This window comes from Martes martes, assembly GCF_963455335.1.
Source record: "Martes martes genome assembly, chromosome: 8".
NCBI lineage: Eukaryota > Metazoa > Chordata > Mammalia > Carnivora > Mustelidae > Martes > Martes martes.
The window spans coordinates 41,441,603-41,460,785 of record NC_137895.1 but is presented as its reverse complement, the minus strand read 5'-3'; the positions used below and the strand labels follow the sequence as shown (position 1 = coordinate 41,460,785).

The following is a 19,183-nucleotide window of genomic DNA, read 5'->3' as shown; positions in this document are numbered from 1 at the left end:
AGCCTCGTAAGTCAACTGTGTAATGGGGTGGACTCTCTTTAACCACTAATGTGCAGGTAGGGACCTAAAATGACTTTCCACTATCTGAAATCACAGCAGCTTCTACAAAAGGTTACCTGAGAGACATTGAACAACCAAATCAAGCTGAAGTTTTATTTAAAATGTAAAAGAAACAATTCTTAACAATGCTAATGAATAAAGCAGAAGGATACAGTGCTCTCTTCCTACTAGTCAGCCAGCTTGTCCATGTACAGGACAACAGACAGTACTTAGGTGCTGGCAGAATTTCACAGTAGTTTAGTGTTAGATGATCTGTGCCTAAATGATGTCAGAATTCTCAGTGTGTGATCTCGGTTCTGGGTTTACACCTTCACTGAGCATGAACAAGGGCTCCTGCTCCTTGGCCATATCCAAATCCCTTGGGCCCGAAGTTCTTTGCATAGCATCCTATGAAAGAAAAGGGAGAATTAGTGGAAAACCATTATGCTTTGCCAGCATTGCTTTAAGACCCATGAAAGGACAAGTTAAAAAAAAGTTTGGCATGCCCAAAAGAGTTCATTTAAGATCTAAAGTGAGTGATGTAGAGGTGCCTGGGTAGCTTAGTCGGTTAAGCGGCTGCCTTCGGCTCAGGTCATGATCTTGGTCCTGATATCAAGCCCCACGTCAGGCTCCCTGCCCAGTGGGGAGTCTATTTCTCCCTCTCCCTCTCCCTCTGCTGCTCTCCTTGCTTGTGCTCTCGCTCATGCTCCCTCTCAAATAAAATCTTTAAAATAAAATAATGAGCGATGTAGTGTCTTACTGCTAGCTACAAAGGCAGGTCCAAACATTCTGATTCCACAGTACTCAGCTCATGGTCCCACTTGAGTTACAAGCATAAAAATCAGGCCGGGCAAGTGACATACTTTTCTATTACCTTCATATATTCCCATGCTTTGCTGAACATGTAAATTTGAAAGACTCTTTATAGTGAGGTTTTTTCCATCCTATTTGTTGGAGAATTTGAAATGACCAGAACTTTATTGTATCATCTCCAATTGTTCTGTGGTTCTCTGTTCCTTGTAAGCATCTCTAGAGCCTTTATTTTTAAATAGCCAGTGGCAGTCCCACCATTCCGCACTGTCACAGGTTTTGTTTTTGTTTTTTAATGCTGGTGACATTTCCTGAACCAATAACCGGTGTGGGATATTCAGATGGACAGTAGTAACAGAAATTAATTTTACCTTTACAATAGATTTCACCTTCTTTCTCAGTCAGAGTTGTGGATTCAAGACTCTTGCCACACTTGGCACACCGGAAACAGTTTTTGTGCCAGGGCTGGAAGAGACAACCGAATAAGTGTGAGAGGTTGGTTTCTTACAGTAGTTTAGATGCTGCAGCAAGTGGCTCACAAAGATCAAGCGAGCACGAGCCCCTGATTGCTGTGGTTCAACTCCAACGAAAAGCCTGGAACGGGGCCTCCCCGGACCTCCATTCTTGGTCACCTGCAAAAGGTCTGGGTTCAGTCTTCATTCACAGAAGACATGGGCTGTGTCCCCAGGAGTGGTCTCAGACCTTGCCGCGAGCACAGCCTGCTCCTTCAGACACTCCCTCTTTGGTGGCTGAAAACAGCTGTAGCTCCAAGAGGTGACGTGGTTAAGTAACTGTCTCAAATGCACACAACAAAAGAGCACTGTGTCCTGACACTGGTTTCCCACTACCTGGAATAACCTGCAGAGTCCAGGTTTGTTAGCTATCTGCCTTTTTAGTTAGCCTTCAAGAGCACCCCTTATGAAAACAAGTTTCTGTCCAACACAGATGTGATCTATCAAGTAAGGGCATCACTTCAAAAAGTTAACGACTCAGATGGAAATCTAAGAAAAATGAATCCAAGGCATATATTTATTTATATAAAAGAGTACCTGAAGGGGATGGGAAGGAGGAAAGGGAGAAAGGGAGCAGAGAGGAGTCACTCACAGCTAACAACTCAAGACAGAACTTTACCTTTCCAGCTCCAATGATCTTCTCAGCAGCATACACGGAATCCCCACATCTAGAACACTTCTCAGCACCTCCGTATTTCTGAGCAAATTTAGAAGTGTTTGGATTTGTTGTAGGCCTGTGAGGTTGAGCACTTGTAAAAGGGGGAAAAAATTAGGCAAGATTTACCAAAGGCCCCTGCTAAGCCCACAAGGCAGGTGCAGCCAGAAGCTGGGGCTTCACTGCTAAACTGTCACACAGCCGGCAGCCGTCACTGAACTGACAGCAAACAGAGGAGGACTGAATCTAAGGTGCCAGCCAGCTGGTACTTCAACCTACTTATGGACCCATTACAGTCCCCAAACTTAAACATCTCAGTCTAAACTAAGAATTTATTGAATCCCCAGTGCTTGTCTGTCCACTAAACAATTATGTTTTGCTTTATAAAAACCTACAGTGGGCATATTTTTACCCCATATTCATATTACTCTTCATACAGCCACTGGAATCACAGCTAGTTTTTTTGGGTTTGTTTTGTTTTGGTTTTTTATGTTATCAGAGTTTGAAAAATCACTGTTAACCTAACCAGTTAAAAGTTTCTGCAAACAAGTCAGTAGACTTAGGTAGTCATTTAAAAAGTTAAGCATGATTTACAGATTAATTTCCTAGTATATCTTAAGTAGGGGAAAGTGTGAACAAACTACTTTCTTCATGGAAAAATATTTCAGAACGTTTGCCTATTACTGTATGTTTACTTTTTCTCTGGATAGTTATTTTTGTCACTTGTTTACCAGGCACTGGGTAAACTTTCTTCCTTGCTTTCTGTAATGATTTCCCCCTTCAGTATGTCGGTGTAGCTACTCTGCAGAACACTGTTGTGGGCTCTGAGATTTAAAGACCCCCTCAAGTCTCACACGTCAGTTGAGCAGATAAGAAGACAACAGCTGAGCAAATGATGCAAGTGTCCCACTTTTCCTACTGGACAAACAGGTGTTTCTTTTTTCTTCCCGACTATAGTTTAAGTTACATACATATTTAAAATAAAATGTTAATTTAGAAATACTCCCTTTTCATCAAACAGTGTATTCAAACTCTTCACCTGTTTTATCTTCCATTTGTTCATCTCCACTGTATCCACGTTTGGGCCATCTCACGGTTTGCTACCCTTCCAGTGAGGGTTTCACACACAGCATTTTTTAAATCCTGTTGGCTGTGGCCACTGAAATTTTATTTTGAGCAGCAAATACCAGTGCATTACTGACTCACAGTATTGGTATTTCTAACTGTCACTAATATATGCACATCTCTTTAAAAAAAATCTCTACAACCTACTGTATATAGTTCCTTTTAAGAGTGATCTTTAAAGGTGTATTCACAGTGATATCCAACATTTGGAGTTAGGAGTTTCCCTGGAAAAATTTCCAGCACATTCTGTTAATAAGAACTTAATGGAGATCTTTTCTCTCCCTGCTAATGACATCACAGGGTGTGGATAACTTAACCTCATGACAAATGAAGAAGTAAGGGCTCAGAGAAACAGTAAATTGGTGAGTCTGAACTGAAAAAAGCAATTGTGCCTCAACAAAATGTTCCTGCCCACACAGTGCCATCTCCCCAGGAGATCCCTGTGAAGATATATGGCCCCCATACATTATCATTACCATGTCCCACAGGCTGCTCCAGACCACAGTTGCTCCCAGAATTCAGTCACTGAGAAAGACTTCTGGAAAAGGAAGTCTCTACATCTGGTCCCAGTATGTGGCCAGATAAGATGGGGAAGAGGCAAGAGCCCAGATCGACAGGCCAGCACAGAGGGCTTGTCAATTACTGGAGAATGTGGAGAAGCAGGAGGAGGTCAAGAGGAGGGTCCACTGGTCTTTGTGACCTTATAACTATGGCCACAATCACTGACTGACTTTTGGGATTATGGCTGAATTTGGTTTCATTTGGGGAAAGGGATATAGATTTATGTGTTTTGAAAGATTTGAAATAAAATCTTAGAAAACAAGAATGGATTTTAACAAACTGGAGAAGAAGAGCAGAACAAGAACAATGAACTCCAACAAAGACCAAGGTAAGCTGGGCTCCCACAAGTGATGGCACGCAATGTTGAATGAGTCAGCCCTTGCACAGCTGGTGCACAACAAGGCACCATGGCTCTGAAACTGAGTGTGGAAAAACCCCAAAGAACAGACAGGTAGGCCTCAGTGCAGTAGAAGGAGCACAGGTGTGGGCCCCAAATGGACATGGGAGTCAAATCCTGGCTGTGTCACTTACCTGTGGGACCTGAGCCTTCCTGTCCTGTCTATAATAAAATACGAAGTATCTAAACTCAAGAGTTACTGTAAGGATTATATAAAATGAACATAAATGTTCAGCAGACAACAGACACAAATTATTTCAGGCACACCATAATACACTGTTTAAGATTGTAAGATTGGGTATTAAACTGGGTTGATTTCCAGGCTGTATGATTAACTAGCAATGTGACCATAGGCAAGTCACTTAATTTTCATTGTCTAAATTTGCTGAGTAAGATGGGAAACCCTATCTTGTTGGGTTGTGAGGATTATATGTGGTAACATGTTAATACTGCATAGTGGCCAGCTCCCAGGGCATGATTAATGGTCTTGTCCAACAAAAGGCTATCTTATTGGAGTATTACCCAGTTTTGCCCTCTTCAGTATAAAATGGATGTGAAAAATACAAAGTTCAAATGATGGAATTATAGGGCCAAAATAGGAATTACGAGGAAACTCCAAATGAAAAAACTGCAGCCTGAACATGAAATACTAAGTGAAGTTGAGCAGAGTTACACCTTGCTATTTTGGTACTGGGAGCTTTTAAAATTTAATACTGATCTCTCAATCAAAAACAGGAAATAATTTCCATTTTTAAGTAAGAATTTGTAGGAGAAAAATAATTGCTTGGTGAACTATTCTTACATGGAAGGAGTGACTGAGGACTTTTCACTGACTGCTTAATTGCACCTGAGAAATGCATCTTGTGATTCAGATACTACATTTCTGAATCATTTGATTTCATGACATCTGGTCTCCAGAAACACTCTGAGATGGAAGTAAATACAAACCGTGTGCTTTTGAGAACATGACTCCTTGATACACGGGAGGCAGCTACAAAATCAAGCCTAGAAATCACTGGAATAATCAATGAGAATTTTGCTAGGTCCCAAACTGTCCATTTCAAGCTCAAAGAACAGTCATCTGTTTATACTAGAAAACTGGAATAATTTTTTGTGCTTGCTTTAAGCTAAACACCTGTTATGTCCCAGGCTCCTGTTCACCAAGCAACATCAATTGTTATGACTCCTTTCTGAAGGTAAGAAACAGGGTCCTAACTTACCTCTCTGGCTTGATGCCCAGCCTCTCACCGCGGTCCATGTTGAGCGTGCCAGCGCCCTGGCCGTAACCATAGCCTTTGGGCCCATATTTCTTTCCGTAGCAGGATTTGCAGTAGATCTCCTCATCGTGAATTGCCACTGTTGTGCTATCTAAATTTTTCCTGCAAACCACTGAGGGGGAGGGGAATAAGTTAGACCTTTAGAACCATGCCAGAGATGCCTTTTCCCTTAGAACAATGGTGGCCCTGACACGTGGTCTACAAATGGTAAAGGTATAGGCTCTCTCACATTCCTTTTCTCCAGCAGTTTACCAAACACCAGGGATGGCATCTGGACTGGGTCAGCTACAGCTGAGGACGATTTGCCTTTCTCCATGGATGGGACCGTTGGTTCAGAAACATACCAGAATTTTTAACATCCTGAAGCCTCAAACTTTTCTACAGGCTTGGCCTCTCTGGCAGGAGGGAGAGAAGTTTCAGAGATGGCTACAATTACATGAACAAAGGGAACACAACACTTCGCTCCCAACCCTCAACCACAGTCTTTTCCCACCACTTCCTCCTAGTATTGCAAAATCACAACCTAACAAAGAACAAAAGGGTGGCTGAGTGCCTTGTGGGAGTTGGCTCTGCCGCCCTCCTCCCCCAAAGAGCACCCCCCCCCCCAATAAAAACGAATTAAATCCAGAATGGTTGTTTTCATCACGAGTCTAGATGGGAAAAAGTATTACTGTTTCATCTCGCCACCAACTTCTCCAGCAGTGATGAGTATGTCTGAAAATCATAAAGTGGTCTGAAGTCTGCATTTGTGTTTCCCTTCCGTCCCCAAGGAGAATGCATTCTTTCTTGATGGGTTTCTTGCCACAAGACATTTCCACGTATCCCACTTCATAAAACTGCCAAATGTCATCATGTTTTACCCAGACATTATTTCACTTTCTAAAACTTCACTAAAGCTTGAGAAAAAAGGAAACTGTGAGGGAACTTGCTGGTAGCACAGCTGGGCAGCTGGAGATCCAAGATTAGTGGACAAGGGGATTGGTTCCCTCCTGTTTCAAAGGGTGGGGGTTGGGTAGGGAATGCAAGGAGGAAGGAAGGACAGAAAGACGGCAGGGAGAGGCGACTAGCTGGCTGGCATAAAGCAGTTAAAATTACAACGTTTGTTAAGACTGCCGTCTTTTCAGAATGACATCATCTACTCTGGAACCTTGCTTGTTGAGGTTCAGGCACTGAGATACATTTGCTGGAAGACACCATTCACCCCAAACCATACATTGCTGAAGAACAAACACCCTTAACAGAATACACAGAAATAAAAAACGGTTTCAAAGACCACATTATCTCTTAACCAAAGCAAGTTCACGGAAACTATGGTCTTACTATCCTTCCTTCTGTCCTCATCTCTCTTCTCTACAGTAAAATTCTTCTAGGTTTACACGCTCTTCTGAATTATATTCATAAGAGGCTTTAGTCAGCAGAGACCATACTCGGAAGTAGTAGTAAAACCGCCAGTAAAGACGCTGATACTAAGTAAACAGTGACTTTGTTACAATAGAGACACTATCACGGCTTAAAGTAGATGAAACTAAGAACAGTTTCTAAAGTATCTATTTCTTCTTTGTTCACATACTCTTGGTTTCAAACCTGTTGAAAAATAGATTCCTTTAAAAAAAGAAAAAGTAACTTCTAAGAGAAAAAATGCTTAAAGCAGACCTGAGATGTGGTATCTATTATGGCGGTGTACACAGTAAATATAGGTTATAATTTTATTCTTTGTAACCACGACTTTCTGTTGTGTCTAGTTGCCTGCAGAACAGCTACACTATAAAAAGGTCCCAACACGCTGAATGCTGGTGCCTCGAGGGAAAAGGATAACTAACCCCGCTTACTATGTGCAGTTTCTAGCAATAATTCTCACTGAGCAGGACTACAGATGTGTCTGCACGTAAGGGTGGGTTCGTCACGTTAACAAATCCCCCATCAAAGAAAACTGTGTCCTTTGAGTCAGAAGATGATGACTAACAAGGCTTTCTGCAGCGGCTTCTCTCCTGCTTGCAGCTGACAGCTTAGCAGTCATGAGAGGGGGCGTGCAGGGCGAGGGGCCCCTGTCTCATCCTGTCTCTCACTGTCCCCGAGGTACTGTCTTAGGAGGGAACAGGCATGTGCTTCATGTCCTACTTCCTGTTCTAGCAGACAATGATAGTTTTCCAGCCAGAAACAGTAATAATCCCCAGCTTACTTTGATGGGATTTTCATACCCTACGTTCCTTCCCCTCAATTAGGGTGTCAATAACCAGATATGACTCTGAATTTTCACTAGCAGAGAAGATGGGAATTTCACTTCTAGACACTGGATTTCAACAAATCGTGTGCCAAGAAGCCAGCCAAGGGCTTTCAAAGAGAAGGGGCCCTGCTGGGAGGAGAAAGCTGGGGTGGACGAGGAGCCACCCGCTCACTCCGAAATCAGAGCCCAGCCCTTACCATGTGCCAGAAACTGGGGCCAGTACCAGACGATAAACAGCACTGAGCTCCTCGCCGAGCAGGGGAGATAGCAGGGAGAACAAGGAAAATACAGTAAGGGCTCAGTGGAGGGTTAAGAGCGGTGGGGACACAGCAAGGCCATGTGTGGTGGGTCACCCCGGCCATCCTTGCCACCATGCTGTCCAGGACAGAGCAAAACCCCCTGACACTTCTAAGATAATCTTTGTTAACATCACCACAATGTCTCTCCTTAAATAGTAAATGGAGGTTTTTTAGGACATGTGGGTCCCATCAGAGGTCGAGCACCGGGGGCTACTTACTGCACAGGAAGCAGCAGCGGTGGAAGCTTCTCCCGTCGCACTGCACCTCTTCCGCGTGGTACACGGTCCTCCCACAGGCCCCGCACTTGTTGCCACCTCCCCAGACGGGCATCCTGAAAGAAAGAAGGATGCGTGAGAATGTCCCCACACCCTGCGAGATGTCTGACAAGCTCCCGGGGGGAACCGCTCTAGCCACATCTTGAGAGGCCTGCGTTCACCTCATAACACCTCCTCTAATCGCAGCTCTTTCATTAGCAAACTCCGGCTTGTGAGGCACAAGCTGTTTTCCTGCAGGACAAAGGAGGGGCATTCAGAACATTACAGGTCACCAGGCACAACCCAGACAAGGCCACCAGCGTCCCGGGAGTTAAGGACGGTGGGAGTAGGATGGCCCTCTTCTTAGTGATGGGTTCTGAAGACTCCGCTGAAGAACACACACTTGGGAGAGGTTACTACACATCTAATTCCTTGTAACACCACCAGATTCTTAACCTGCACCAAACACAAGCTGCGACACTTTGGAGAGAGAAGACAGTGCTGAGTCGCTGTGCAAGAACCAGTTCTGTATTTGTCCGCTGGAGTTAGGCAGACTTACAGCATCGATAACTGGGTTTGTGAATTCACAACAGTATGCGTGGAGCCTTGCTGTAACCACAACAAACAGCTCTCCAGATGGTTAGGACTTAGGTTTCTCTGCTTCACCCCAGCCCAACCAGAAGTTGTTTGCCCCTCTTTGATAGGCCTGTCAGTCCATGCAGAACACACTACTGAGTTCCCTCCCTGGTAAAGGGAACCATCTGCCGAGTGCATCTGAGCACGTGGCCTGCCTTTGTGGGAGAGCTCCAGGTCTGAATCCCACTATCTTGCTAGGATGTGGGGCTAGTGTGCCCTAATCCTCCTCAATAAACCAGCCCACCTGGCTGCTGTTTAAAATGCCCACTTGGACAAGACCAGCACAGTCGGCTGCCCCTGCACTACAGAAAGTTGTCCTTCAAGGGTGGTGTGTTTTGTCTGCCCTGCCGTGGGTGGTGTCTAAACACACAGTGAAAGAATTCCTTTCTTCCGCACCATCATTTCCAGGCTTCCCTTCTGTCAGTGGTATTTGCAGCCCTTGGTGGTGAAGTGTCCTTGGATGAGATGCATGCCTCTCTAGGAAACAGCTGGATGAGAAACAGAGACCTCCTTCCTAACTCGGCCGTGGCTGGCTAAATAAGGGAAGAGGAGGGCTGCAACGTAATCCACTGAGGAATCTTCAGTTCTTAAAAAGGAAGGTGGTAAATTCCCATTCTCCTGCCCATCTTACAGTGTTTAAATGATCCAGAACCCAGTGACTGACTCCCTGAACACGGAGATGAGGCCTTTCCACAAGCAAGTTGTAAAGAATCAGTCATTGTGTTGGCCACATTTCTGAACACATGGTGTTCTCTTGACCCTCTTGTGGTCACACCTTCCCCCAGGTTTTCTCCAGGGAAGGAACCATCTTTCTTGGTCCGTGCGCTTTAGAGAAGTATTTACTAAAATGTGGTCTCCTGACGGTGGTCCACCATGCCTGGTGGCAAGTCAAGATGAAACTCAGGTGAGAATTTAGAACCTTTAAACAGTTTTATGCCCCAACAATAAAAGCATGATCGGTGCACTCATCTTGCTCAACAGCAGAGAATCAACCCGTACTTGGAAATTAAAACAAAACAAGTAACGGTCCTCTACCAGACAGTTTGAGAAACACTGGTTAAAGGGTACTGACTCTGCCCTCAACTCCAAGGCTGGGCATGTGACTCGGTCATGGCAATCAGGTCCCTGCGGCCCCTACCCCCCATCACAGTGACTGATGTGGGAATGGGCACACAGGTCAGTGAGAATTAAACCCCGGGGGCTTTGGTTCAGGACTGTGGTGCAGGTGTAGGGCTGCAGTGGCTGTCTCGCCATTGCTACAAAAGAACCTGAGAATGAAGGCAGCACAGAAGAAACGAGAAGGAGAGACTGGGTTTAAACACTTTTTGGCTGTGTCTTGTCTTATCCTGGGTACTATGTGAACCAATAAATTGCATCTTCGAGTCGTTCAGAGACGGAGCTCCAGCTCCTTGAAACCAACACATACAAAGAGACCTGACAGATAGGACTAGTTATCACTAAACTGCTGGTCTCGGCTTGCAAAAGCCCACTTGCTTATTCAGACAGGACATAGGTAACTGCAAGGGTCCACCAACCCATCACCAGCTACTGTGAAGGCATCCATAGATGATCAACAGCTAGCAACACTGGAATAAATCTGCAAGCTTTCCTTTAGTAGTTGCATAAATCAGTTATTCCCTTCCCTGGAGAGAGGTGCTCCATTGTTTAACTCCACAGTGAAATTTGAGCCTGACTGTCTCAGCCACAAAGCCCTGGCTCCCACGGCCTTCCCCTGGCTTGAGTCTGGAGTGCAGTTAGAACACTGACTTTGCCCCATGGCTCCACAGTTACCAGAGTCCTGGAATGCTCACAGAGGCCACAGACATCTCCTGGAAGTACCCTCGTGATTCCAGAGGAAACCTAAAACCGAATCCAGGCTCCCCGATAATGACCTTACAATTCCTTAAAACTGGATCCCAAGCATCAACAGCCCAGCTGGTTTTTGAAGTATTTTGTGACTGTCAAGGCATTTCTCGTATCAGAAAGTGTACTATTTAATATCAATGTGTATTTTACATTTCACACCTATTTACTTTGGTGCTGTCACCAGGAAGGAACCAGATTTCCATCAAGACTAATGCTCTCTTGGGTTATCTTTGAATAGCATTTAAAAGCACATTTTTCAAAAACAAACTCATCACTTTATGTTATTCTCTATCAAACAGCAGTTTGGATTTTTAAAAAGGGAAGATCATTCCTTTCTTTATGTAATTCACAGTTACTTCAATTCACTTCTTATAAGTCAAGTCTGATTTCTACTGCCCATGCCACACCAGCCAAATGAGTCACTTTTCAGGAAATACCCATCAAAGTGCTACAACATTCAGCCTTCTATGTTAAAAGCCTTTTCCTCTCCTGGGTGGGGACCACATCTCTGTCTTCCCCATACCATCTCCAGAGCAGTTGGCACATGTCAAAATAACTTCTGTTGTTTTAAAGAATTCCTCCCTTTTCAACCTGTCTGTGCAATTCCCAGTCCAGTTTTATGCTGATCAAGACAAAGGTAGCACTGGTCATCTTCTCTTTGTCACATTTTTGGATTCTAAGTAAAATTTCCAAGTCATTAACATTTTAAAAGTTCCATCCAATTTCAAGGCTTTCCTAAGGATTTCTGCATAAATAGAGCATCCTCAAAAAGCTTCAGCTGGAGTTATGCTTTATTTTTTATGCTGGATACTGAGTAGCTGGGTGTCCCTTACAGTATTCTCTATTTTGTGTATCTGAAATATTTCAGAATGGAAAAAGGGGAGGGAGGGGGGGAAGGAGGGAGATTGATTGGTTGGTTTGGGTAGATACGGGTTAATATCACTGTTAAAATGGCTGTGCTTAGTTTTTTCATCTGTAAAACAGGGGAAGGTAGTTCTCTCCACCCAGCGGAGATACTGTGAAGATAAAAGAAGGTGAGCAAATGTTTTGGCAGACATCAAGTAACTGTGAGCTTGAAAATGGTGGTGGTTGGGGGGGGGGTGTCATACTGTCCATCCTGCTATAAGTACTCCAGTACAGAAACCCACTACAGAAGGGCTAGCTCAGAGCCACAAACAGGGTAAAGAAAAAACATAGGTGATTAGTCACTCCTATACCTTCTTTGGGGACATAAAAACACACTGCAAATACAACAATAGTTCCATTTGTGGGGCCTAAGAAATGAAGTTCAAATTCACACTTAGATGGTGAACCCCAATGGACTTTTCCTGAATTTGGCAGGAAGAAGTGTGATGATCTTCCATTTCTGTCACTTGGCATGGCTGTGCGTAGAAAAGAATTCTAAAGCTTCGTGCTTCCTACAAGCCTTTGGCTGCACTACTCCACAACAGCTGACATTAATCACAGCAAACTGGATTTGCACTGAGCAATCTGGGCTGCATGCCTTTCCCTGATCCTATGCCTTAATTTACAGAATGGTGAGAGGAGAAATGAAATCTCACTTTACACATAGTGCACGAAAGAGGCCAAACACAGGCTTATTCTCTGTTTCTCCGTCTGTTCTCTGTTTTTCAATGTCTGAAAGAGTTCTAACTAGGATTTATCCACTGTGTTAGATTAAAAAGTTTGGTTTACATCTGAACACCTATATCCAATTTCTCTTTGCTGCTTCTCCCCAGGCAAAGACACCACCCAAAATTTTGTAAGACTTACTCCTAGGAGAAAATTACTATTGTCCAAATCTGAGTCACCTTGTGGTAAAGTTACCTCATCCTCTAGATAACCAACGAGAGCCGCACAATGGCCACATGCATCATTCTCACACCACCTGTTCTGCATTTAGCATCTTATTTTAGAATCTGTCTTGAATCCACCAGTCTAGAGTCCACATGTCGCCACTTGCAATGTAAGTGTTTCTGCTCTGATATTAGAGGTTTGGAGTGAATTCGTTTCTAAACCCGAATTCTAAATACTTCCAGAAGCTCTGACATTTTATTACTACATACAGGGTTTTGTTATTACCCTAGAATCTGGCTAGAATCCAATTTCTAGAAAGGGAGATTTACTATAAACCAGTTTCATCTTGAGACACACCCAGAGGGATCACTAGTGAAAGAATATGTAAATTAATTGCATTGTCCCAAATTACAATGATTTTTAATAGAGTTTGAGAGTGGTAGTTAATTGGAAATTAAGCTTTACTCAATGCCCATTCTAAAAATGTTTCCTTCTACTTAACCAAACTATCTGGTTAGTCTACTTCCCTTATCTAAGTGAGTACTACTGAACTAAGGATAGACTTCATGTCTCAGTGATCAGCTTCATGTTCCATCCGGCTCCTACCAAAGCCACATCTTCAAGACAACTCAGCCTAAGGGTGAATTAAGAGCATGGATGTTGGAGTCAACAAAGTCTCATTTCCTTCATATGTAAGATGAGAATAATGTGCCTTTCCTATAGAATTATTAAGATAATGAGATGAGAACATGCTCATAGGAGGCACTCAATGTATGATGATATACTCAGTATACTCAAGGTAAAATGTTTTGTTATCAATCCTTATCTCCCACTCATCTCCTATAGCCACTCCCTCATGGTACCCCAATCCCTCCCCATCAGGTGAACTGACTTTCTGTCCTCCCTCATCCAGCTAAATCCTAACTTCTTTTCTGTATCACAAGTAATTCTTCTAGGGTAGGGGCAGCTAATAAACAATGTACAATGCTTTCCCGTAAGAAGATTTCACTGAGTGTATTCATCCAGCATTTCATATCCTGGTTTAGAACCGAGGCTGAAACGGTTGGTTATAAGGAAGGGGGCCTGTTCCTCGGGAGTTCTGCTTTCGTGGTAGAATGATGGAAACCAATAATGATGCTACGATAGAACTTGTGACACAGAGGTACAGAGAAAGGGATTCGGAACATCTACTTGTATAGCGATGGCAGAAACCATTTCATTTTGTAGATTTACTGATAGTGGGCTCCCAGAACTGTGTTTGAAAAGACTCTGAAGTTCCGTCAAGATTCTGCATTGAAGATGGCTGTGATTACACATCTGCGATGGGAACTGCGGTACACGTGCCAGCTTTAAGACCTTCCTGGTGTAAGAGAAAGAGTGTGGAACTTAGATATAAGGTCAGTCAGCAGCTCGGTTATCTGGCCAAATTCCTTAACCTCAACTTCCTCCACTATACCTTGGAACCTTGGAAACGGATGACAACTCTCTCTCATCACGTGGTTGGAGGATTTTATAAGATAACGTTTGTGAAGTACCTGGCAGAGAGCCTGTACTCCACAAATGCCGGCTTCCTTTGCCTTTAGCAGCACTGTGGGGCCTGAATCTGGCTACAGAAGTTCAGGTGTTAGGTGACCTGCTGAGGTCACTGACCTCCAAACACACCAATCTGGGCTCCAGAGCCACAAGCTGTCCCCCAAACTCCCGAATCTGATGGAAGGATTGAGACCATCTGAGATCACCTGAGAATGATCAATCCTTGAGTTACCGAATTACTTGTACACAGGAATGCTTTCTTCTCTGATCAGTCTTCATGGCTCCAGCTACCAGTGAGAAAGTGTCTTCTATGGGCCTATCTCATACCCAAACTGCTACTCTCAGCAAAAAAGCTCTCTACCACTCCTCTCTGCTGCCCAAAGTCTATCCTCACTACAGAGGAATCCCTCTTTCTTGCCAGTAAGTTCTCCTGTGCTCACCTCAGCCTCACCATTAAGTACTAATTCTATATCCTGTTTTCACTTTTGTCTTCAACCTGAGGTACAGCAAAATCCTTGACACAGATTTGGATGCTACCTGCCAAATCACATATTGCAATTAGAATGCAACTAGGCTATAAATTTGGTCACCATAACCCCCAGCATCTGCCACAGCAATCTACAATCTGTGCAAACTGCAAGATAGTTAATTATTCAAATAATTTAATGTTTGTGCGACTTTTACAGGGAGTCAGACCAGGGTTTATATGCCAAGACTACTGCTTATTTGCCAAATGATATGACATTGGTTATTTGATCTGCTAGTTTTCTCATTTTAAAAATGGAGATAATGCTTACTTATTTCATAAACCAGTTCTGAGATTAAACAATGTATGGAAAGCATTCAGAATAGTGCTTGCCACGTGGTAGGTAATAATAATTACAAGTACTTTTATAAAGTTTATTATATATGTTACTTATATGAAGTAGTTTACTTCTTATAACTTATTTAACCTCCATAATGACGAAGGGAGACATTATCATTATACCCATTTTATGGGTGGAGAAGCCGAGGTATAGAGACATCAAGTGGCTCATAACTGTGACACCAAAACAAAATTACCAATTCAATTTAAAAATCAATACCAATAAAAAAAAATCAATACCAATGAAATTCAAATAAGCTATAGAGTTTGTTTCACTGATGTTTTGCTAAAAGTAAACCACTGTTGGCAACACAAATACACGGTTCTGACTTCTCTGGTTTTGGCGCAGGTTCTTTTAAACTGGGCATTTCTTGTACTATGTGAGGATTCGAGTCTCTCTTCACTTTTCTCTTTCAGAAGTACTGTGAAGCCACCAACAAACCTTTCTTCTAGGGAGCTGGGAAGCTATGTAGCCATAACGTATTTATTACGTGGCATCTAGCCTCTTTTTATTAGTGAAGGACAATTAGTAGGACCGTTGGCACAACGAGATAATAAACAAAAAAGCAAGGACCCTGATATCCTCTGCAAATGATTCACAAGGTACTTCTATTGGTTCTTCCCCTTGACTTACACCAAAACTAAAAATTTTTAACAATCAGAACTTGTGCCAGCTTCCTCCACAATCTAGTCTGAGAAAACTCCAACTCAGGGTTCTTCAAGTGGGACCGCAGTTTCCCTGAAATACTAGGGAATGGTGAACTTGGTACCACGGACTTTATTTTATGCACTTAAAAACATTTTGGAAGAGGGGGCGCCTGGGTGGCTCAGTGGGTTAAAGCCTCTGCCTTTGGCTCCAGTCATGATCCCAGGGTCCTGGGATCAAGCCCCACACCCGGCTCTCTGCTCAGCGGGGAGCCTGCTTCCTCCTCTGTCTCTGCCTGCCTCTCTGCCTACTTGTGATCTCTCTCTGTCAAATAAATAAATAAAATCTTTAAAAAAAAAAAAACAAAACACAACATTTTGGAAGAGGGTTCAGACGTTTCACCAAATGGCCAGAAGGGTTCACCACACAAAAACAGTTAAGAATCACTATTCTGGGTAATCAAAGCCCCAAGGGAGTCTAGAGTTCCCCACCCAACAGAACTCCAGGGATGCCATGAAAATACCAGCCCAGGACAGGACACAGTGCCTGGAGGGAACCTGTGAGTATCCCCTCCAGGCAAGGCCAGTAGATACTGTTCAGTTGACTTTCACTGAGAGCCACTTCCCCATATATTCAACAAAGTTCACAAGAGGGTCTAATAACAAGGAATCCTTCCCTGGCTGAGCTGGGCTTTGTTCAAGGATCAAGATCAACGTGCCTTATGACAATCCTCGTGTATATGCTATTACATCCATTTTATAAGATGGAAGTAACAGGTGAGAGAGTAAAGTTACTTGCCCAAGGTCATCAAACCAGTGGGAGCTGGAGCTGCAAGAGACTTGGGAGACAGGTCAGTTACGCCCTTTTCACCAGGCCATGACCCCTCCCCCGCTTGGAGGCTTGCTCTCCCACCTCATTTGATTTACCTCATCCTTGATGGAGAAGAAAACTTGAAGGCCCACATCTCCATGGCCATTTAGTGGCAATGTTGAGGCTGAAGCTAAGCTTGTACAGCTCATTTATTTCCGTTCCCTCTATAATATGCCAACATTATTGCTGCTTTAGTATAAAATACATTTTCCCACAAATCCAAATTATTTGGCAATTTCATCAGACCTTTAATGAGTATTGCTTTCATCACAGTATTTAGTGTATCAGTATTTGTATCAATCAACATCTGAATACATTTGGAGGAATTCATTAAAAATTTATGATCAAAACCTTAGATCAAATCTGCTAATGTTATCTATTGCCTGAGTCCAATGAAATATTTGTCCCCCACAACTGCAGTCTTAACTCCTTCCTTTCTTCATTCAATTAACCAATACTGACTCTGGTCCGGCTGTGTTTAAGGCACCCAGGCAAGTACTGTGACTCTCAAAGACTGATGAGATGCAGAGATCCTGCCTCTCATATTTTCACTCTAAAGGAGTGAAGAAAACTAGAATCCAGAGTAGAAAAAACACTGAGAAATATTGATCAAGTACCAGCAGCAGTCAACCTGAGAAAACAATGACAAGAGATAGTGAGGGAAGACCACGGTGGACTTCATAAAATCAGTTATGGTTTGGTATGCAGTTCTGAAATTACGTGATTCATTTCAGGAATCCATCACCCATCTCTTTCCTGAAAAATCTGAGTCAAATTATAGCCAAATTTGTGGTTGTCCTATTTGAATTCTTGGCATTTCATAAGTAGAGCTTTAAAACAGGTTAATTAGGAAAGGACTAAAGAGACCAATTTTACTGCCTGAGCTAAAAAAAAACTACTACCCCAAATTAAAAGATTTTCTATATTGAAAGCACATAAAAAGTGAAAATGTGCTTGTCTGCTGCCTGCAAATAAACTAAGTTAAACATTTTGGGAAACTACTTAAACAAATATCCTTCAACAAATGTCCGGGCTTGGGGAAGGGTGAGGAAGGCTGAGTGTCTCCCGGCTTAGATACCCCCTCCCCCAAGGGGCTGCCTACGTGGAGCTTTGGAACTCAGGATGTGACTTTCAGGACCTGTTGCTGAATTTCACAACCAAGCAATATGGCTTTTCCTGTTTGTACCTGAATTGTAAAAAGTTCCGGAAAAAGCTGGGAGTGATCGACCTGATGTTTCACTGCTGTTCTTCAACATTTAAATTTCAGTGCTTGGTGGGCAGAGACCACCGAACAATAGGGATGCCAGAAGCTCTGTACCGCGGCAGAGGAAGGCTTCTGGACTCGCGGTCTCTGGAAGCCCCCACCACCTCACTCCCAGGACTCCCAACCAGCCCCTGGTAAGGTCGCCGTCTGCGCAGCACACTTCGGGCAGAGGAGACCCCGAGACTCAGATCCCGCCCTCCCCTTCGTGGAAAGAGAACCGGTTGCTGGAGGAGGCTGCCCAAAGCTACTAAAGGCGGATTAGCAGCAACGCGAAACTCTCCGCCCCGCCTCTCTCCGAGAAACCGGTCTGGAGCAACCCGTAGGAAGGTCACGCACTATTATTTATCTGCCCTAAGGGCCCGCGATCCGAGGACAGGGCGGGGGCGGCTGCGGGGAGTGGGGCAGGTGTGCGGAGGGGTTCTAGGGGAACCCGGACGCAGGGGTGAAGAGACTGGCGGAGGGGAGGGACAAGGGGAGCCCCGGAGGGGGATGTCTGAGGAGATGGGGGACCGCCGGCAGGACGTCCTGAGGACCCCGGGAGACTGTGTAACCTCCCACCCCCCGGGTAAGTGGAGGCGCCCCCACCGCCACTACTCACTCGAGTCGGAGGCAGACCACGCACCGCCAGCGGAAACCGCAGACCCAGCTCGAGAGCAGCGCGCTGGCAGTCGGGAACGCCGCGAACAGCGCGCCCGCACCTTTTAAAGACTCCCTGGTGGGCGTGGCCTGTGGGTCCTGCCCCGCCCCGCCCCGCCCCGCCCGGCGGATTCCTGGACCCGCTCAGGAGGGCTGGGGGCGTCTAGCGTGGGGGCTGCTCGCGGCTTAGCTTCGGGCTGGAGACCCGGAGACAAAGGGCAGAATCCCGCCTCTTCCTGCTGTTTCCCGCCCGCTTGGCATCTTCCCACGTCCCGGGACCCTCCCGCCGGCCCTATTCTCCCTCCCTCCCCACGGGACCGGGTAGTTTCCAGAAGTGATTACCAGCTGGGAAAGGAGGCTGCCTTAACCTACAGAGACACCATGAGACTGTCCCGTCGGGGAAGAGCCCCCGCCGCCCTGAAACGTACCCTTCCCACTGCGGGCGCCAGTTGTCCCTCAGGGGGTAACAGCCCAAGGTCGAGGAGGCTCCCACAAGTAGAGAAAAGGCCAGATCGGGGCTTTCCGCCACCCTCTCCCTTGCCTTATCCTTATATGTACACTCATCGTTATTAACTTCCCCAGTGGAGAAATATTCTCGCTCCCATTTCCAGCTTCTGGGAATCCACAACCTTCCTGTTCTTAAAGAGCAAAATATCTCATCTAGACTAAATAAATGACGTTACGAAAACGCCTCATTCCCCAAGTGTTTTGAGGGCATGGCTGCACAGGCTGCTGGGGGGAAGTAACCGAAACCCAGCCAGAAACCAGGGCACCCAAGGGTCCAAGGACGCCAGTGACAACGCGGGGGACCTCATATCTGAGCTGCAGGGTGATTTATGGTTTTAGATGGGAAAAAAATAAACAATACTGGCTCTATCCGGTTCACATTCTAGGCCTACTGATGACCTCTATGCCAG

General features: G+C 44.6%; 1 protein-coding gene across 2 annotated transcripts; it reads right to left on the bottom strand.

The window, feature by feature from the left end:
- Nucleotides 1-139: 139 nt before the first annotated feature.
- Nucleotides 140-18,366, bottom strand: CSRP2 (cysteine and glycine rich protein 2). Of its 2 annotated transcripts, none has more exons than XM_080812313.1 (6): nt 18,229-18,366; nt 8,118-8,230; nt 5,320-5,488; nt 1,981-2,110; nt 1,221-1,314; nt 140-447 (listed from the first exon to the last, which is right to left on the bottom strand). In XM_080812313.1, the coding sequence occupies exons 2-6, from the start codon at nt 8,227-8,229 to the stop codon at nt 371-373; spliced, it is 582 nt and encodes a 193-aa protein (XP_080668439.1). In that variant the 5' UTR covers nt 8,230; nt 18,229-18,366; the 3' UTR covers nt 140-370. The 2 variants fall into 2 exon arrangements, with proteins under 2 accessions (XP_080668439.1, XP_080668438.1); XM_080812312.1 differs by lacking the exon at nt 18,229-18,366 and adding an exon at nt 8,336-8,704.
- Nucleotides 18,367-19,183: the final 817 nt, after the last annotated feature.

What these genes read in the sequence shown, in the direction of transcription:
- CSRP2 (XM_080812312.1), bottom strand. Translation starts at nt 8,427, where the DNA reads ATGCCCCTCCTTTGTCCTGCAGGAAAACAGCTTGTGCCTCACAAGCCG. An exon ending in ATTAGAGGAGGTGTTATGAG is followed by an intron (nt 8,231 to 8,335) that starts GTGAACGCAGGC and finishes TCTTTCTTTCAG; the next exon opens with GATGCCCGTCTGGGGAGGTG. An exon ending in AGATCATTGGAGCTGGAAAG is followed by an intron (nt 1,315 to 1,980) that starts GTAAAGTTCTGT and finishes TGTCTCTTCCAG; the next exon opens with CCCTGGCACAAAAACTGTTT.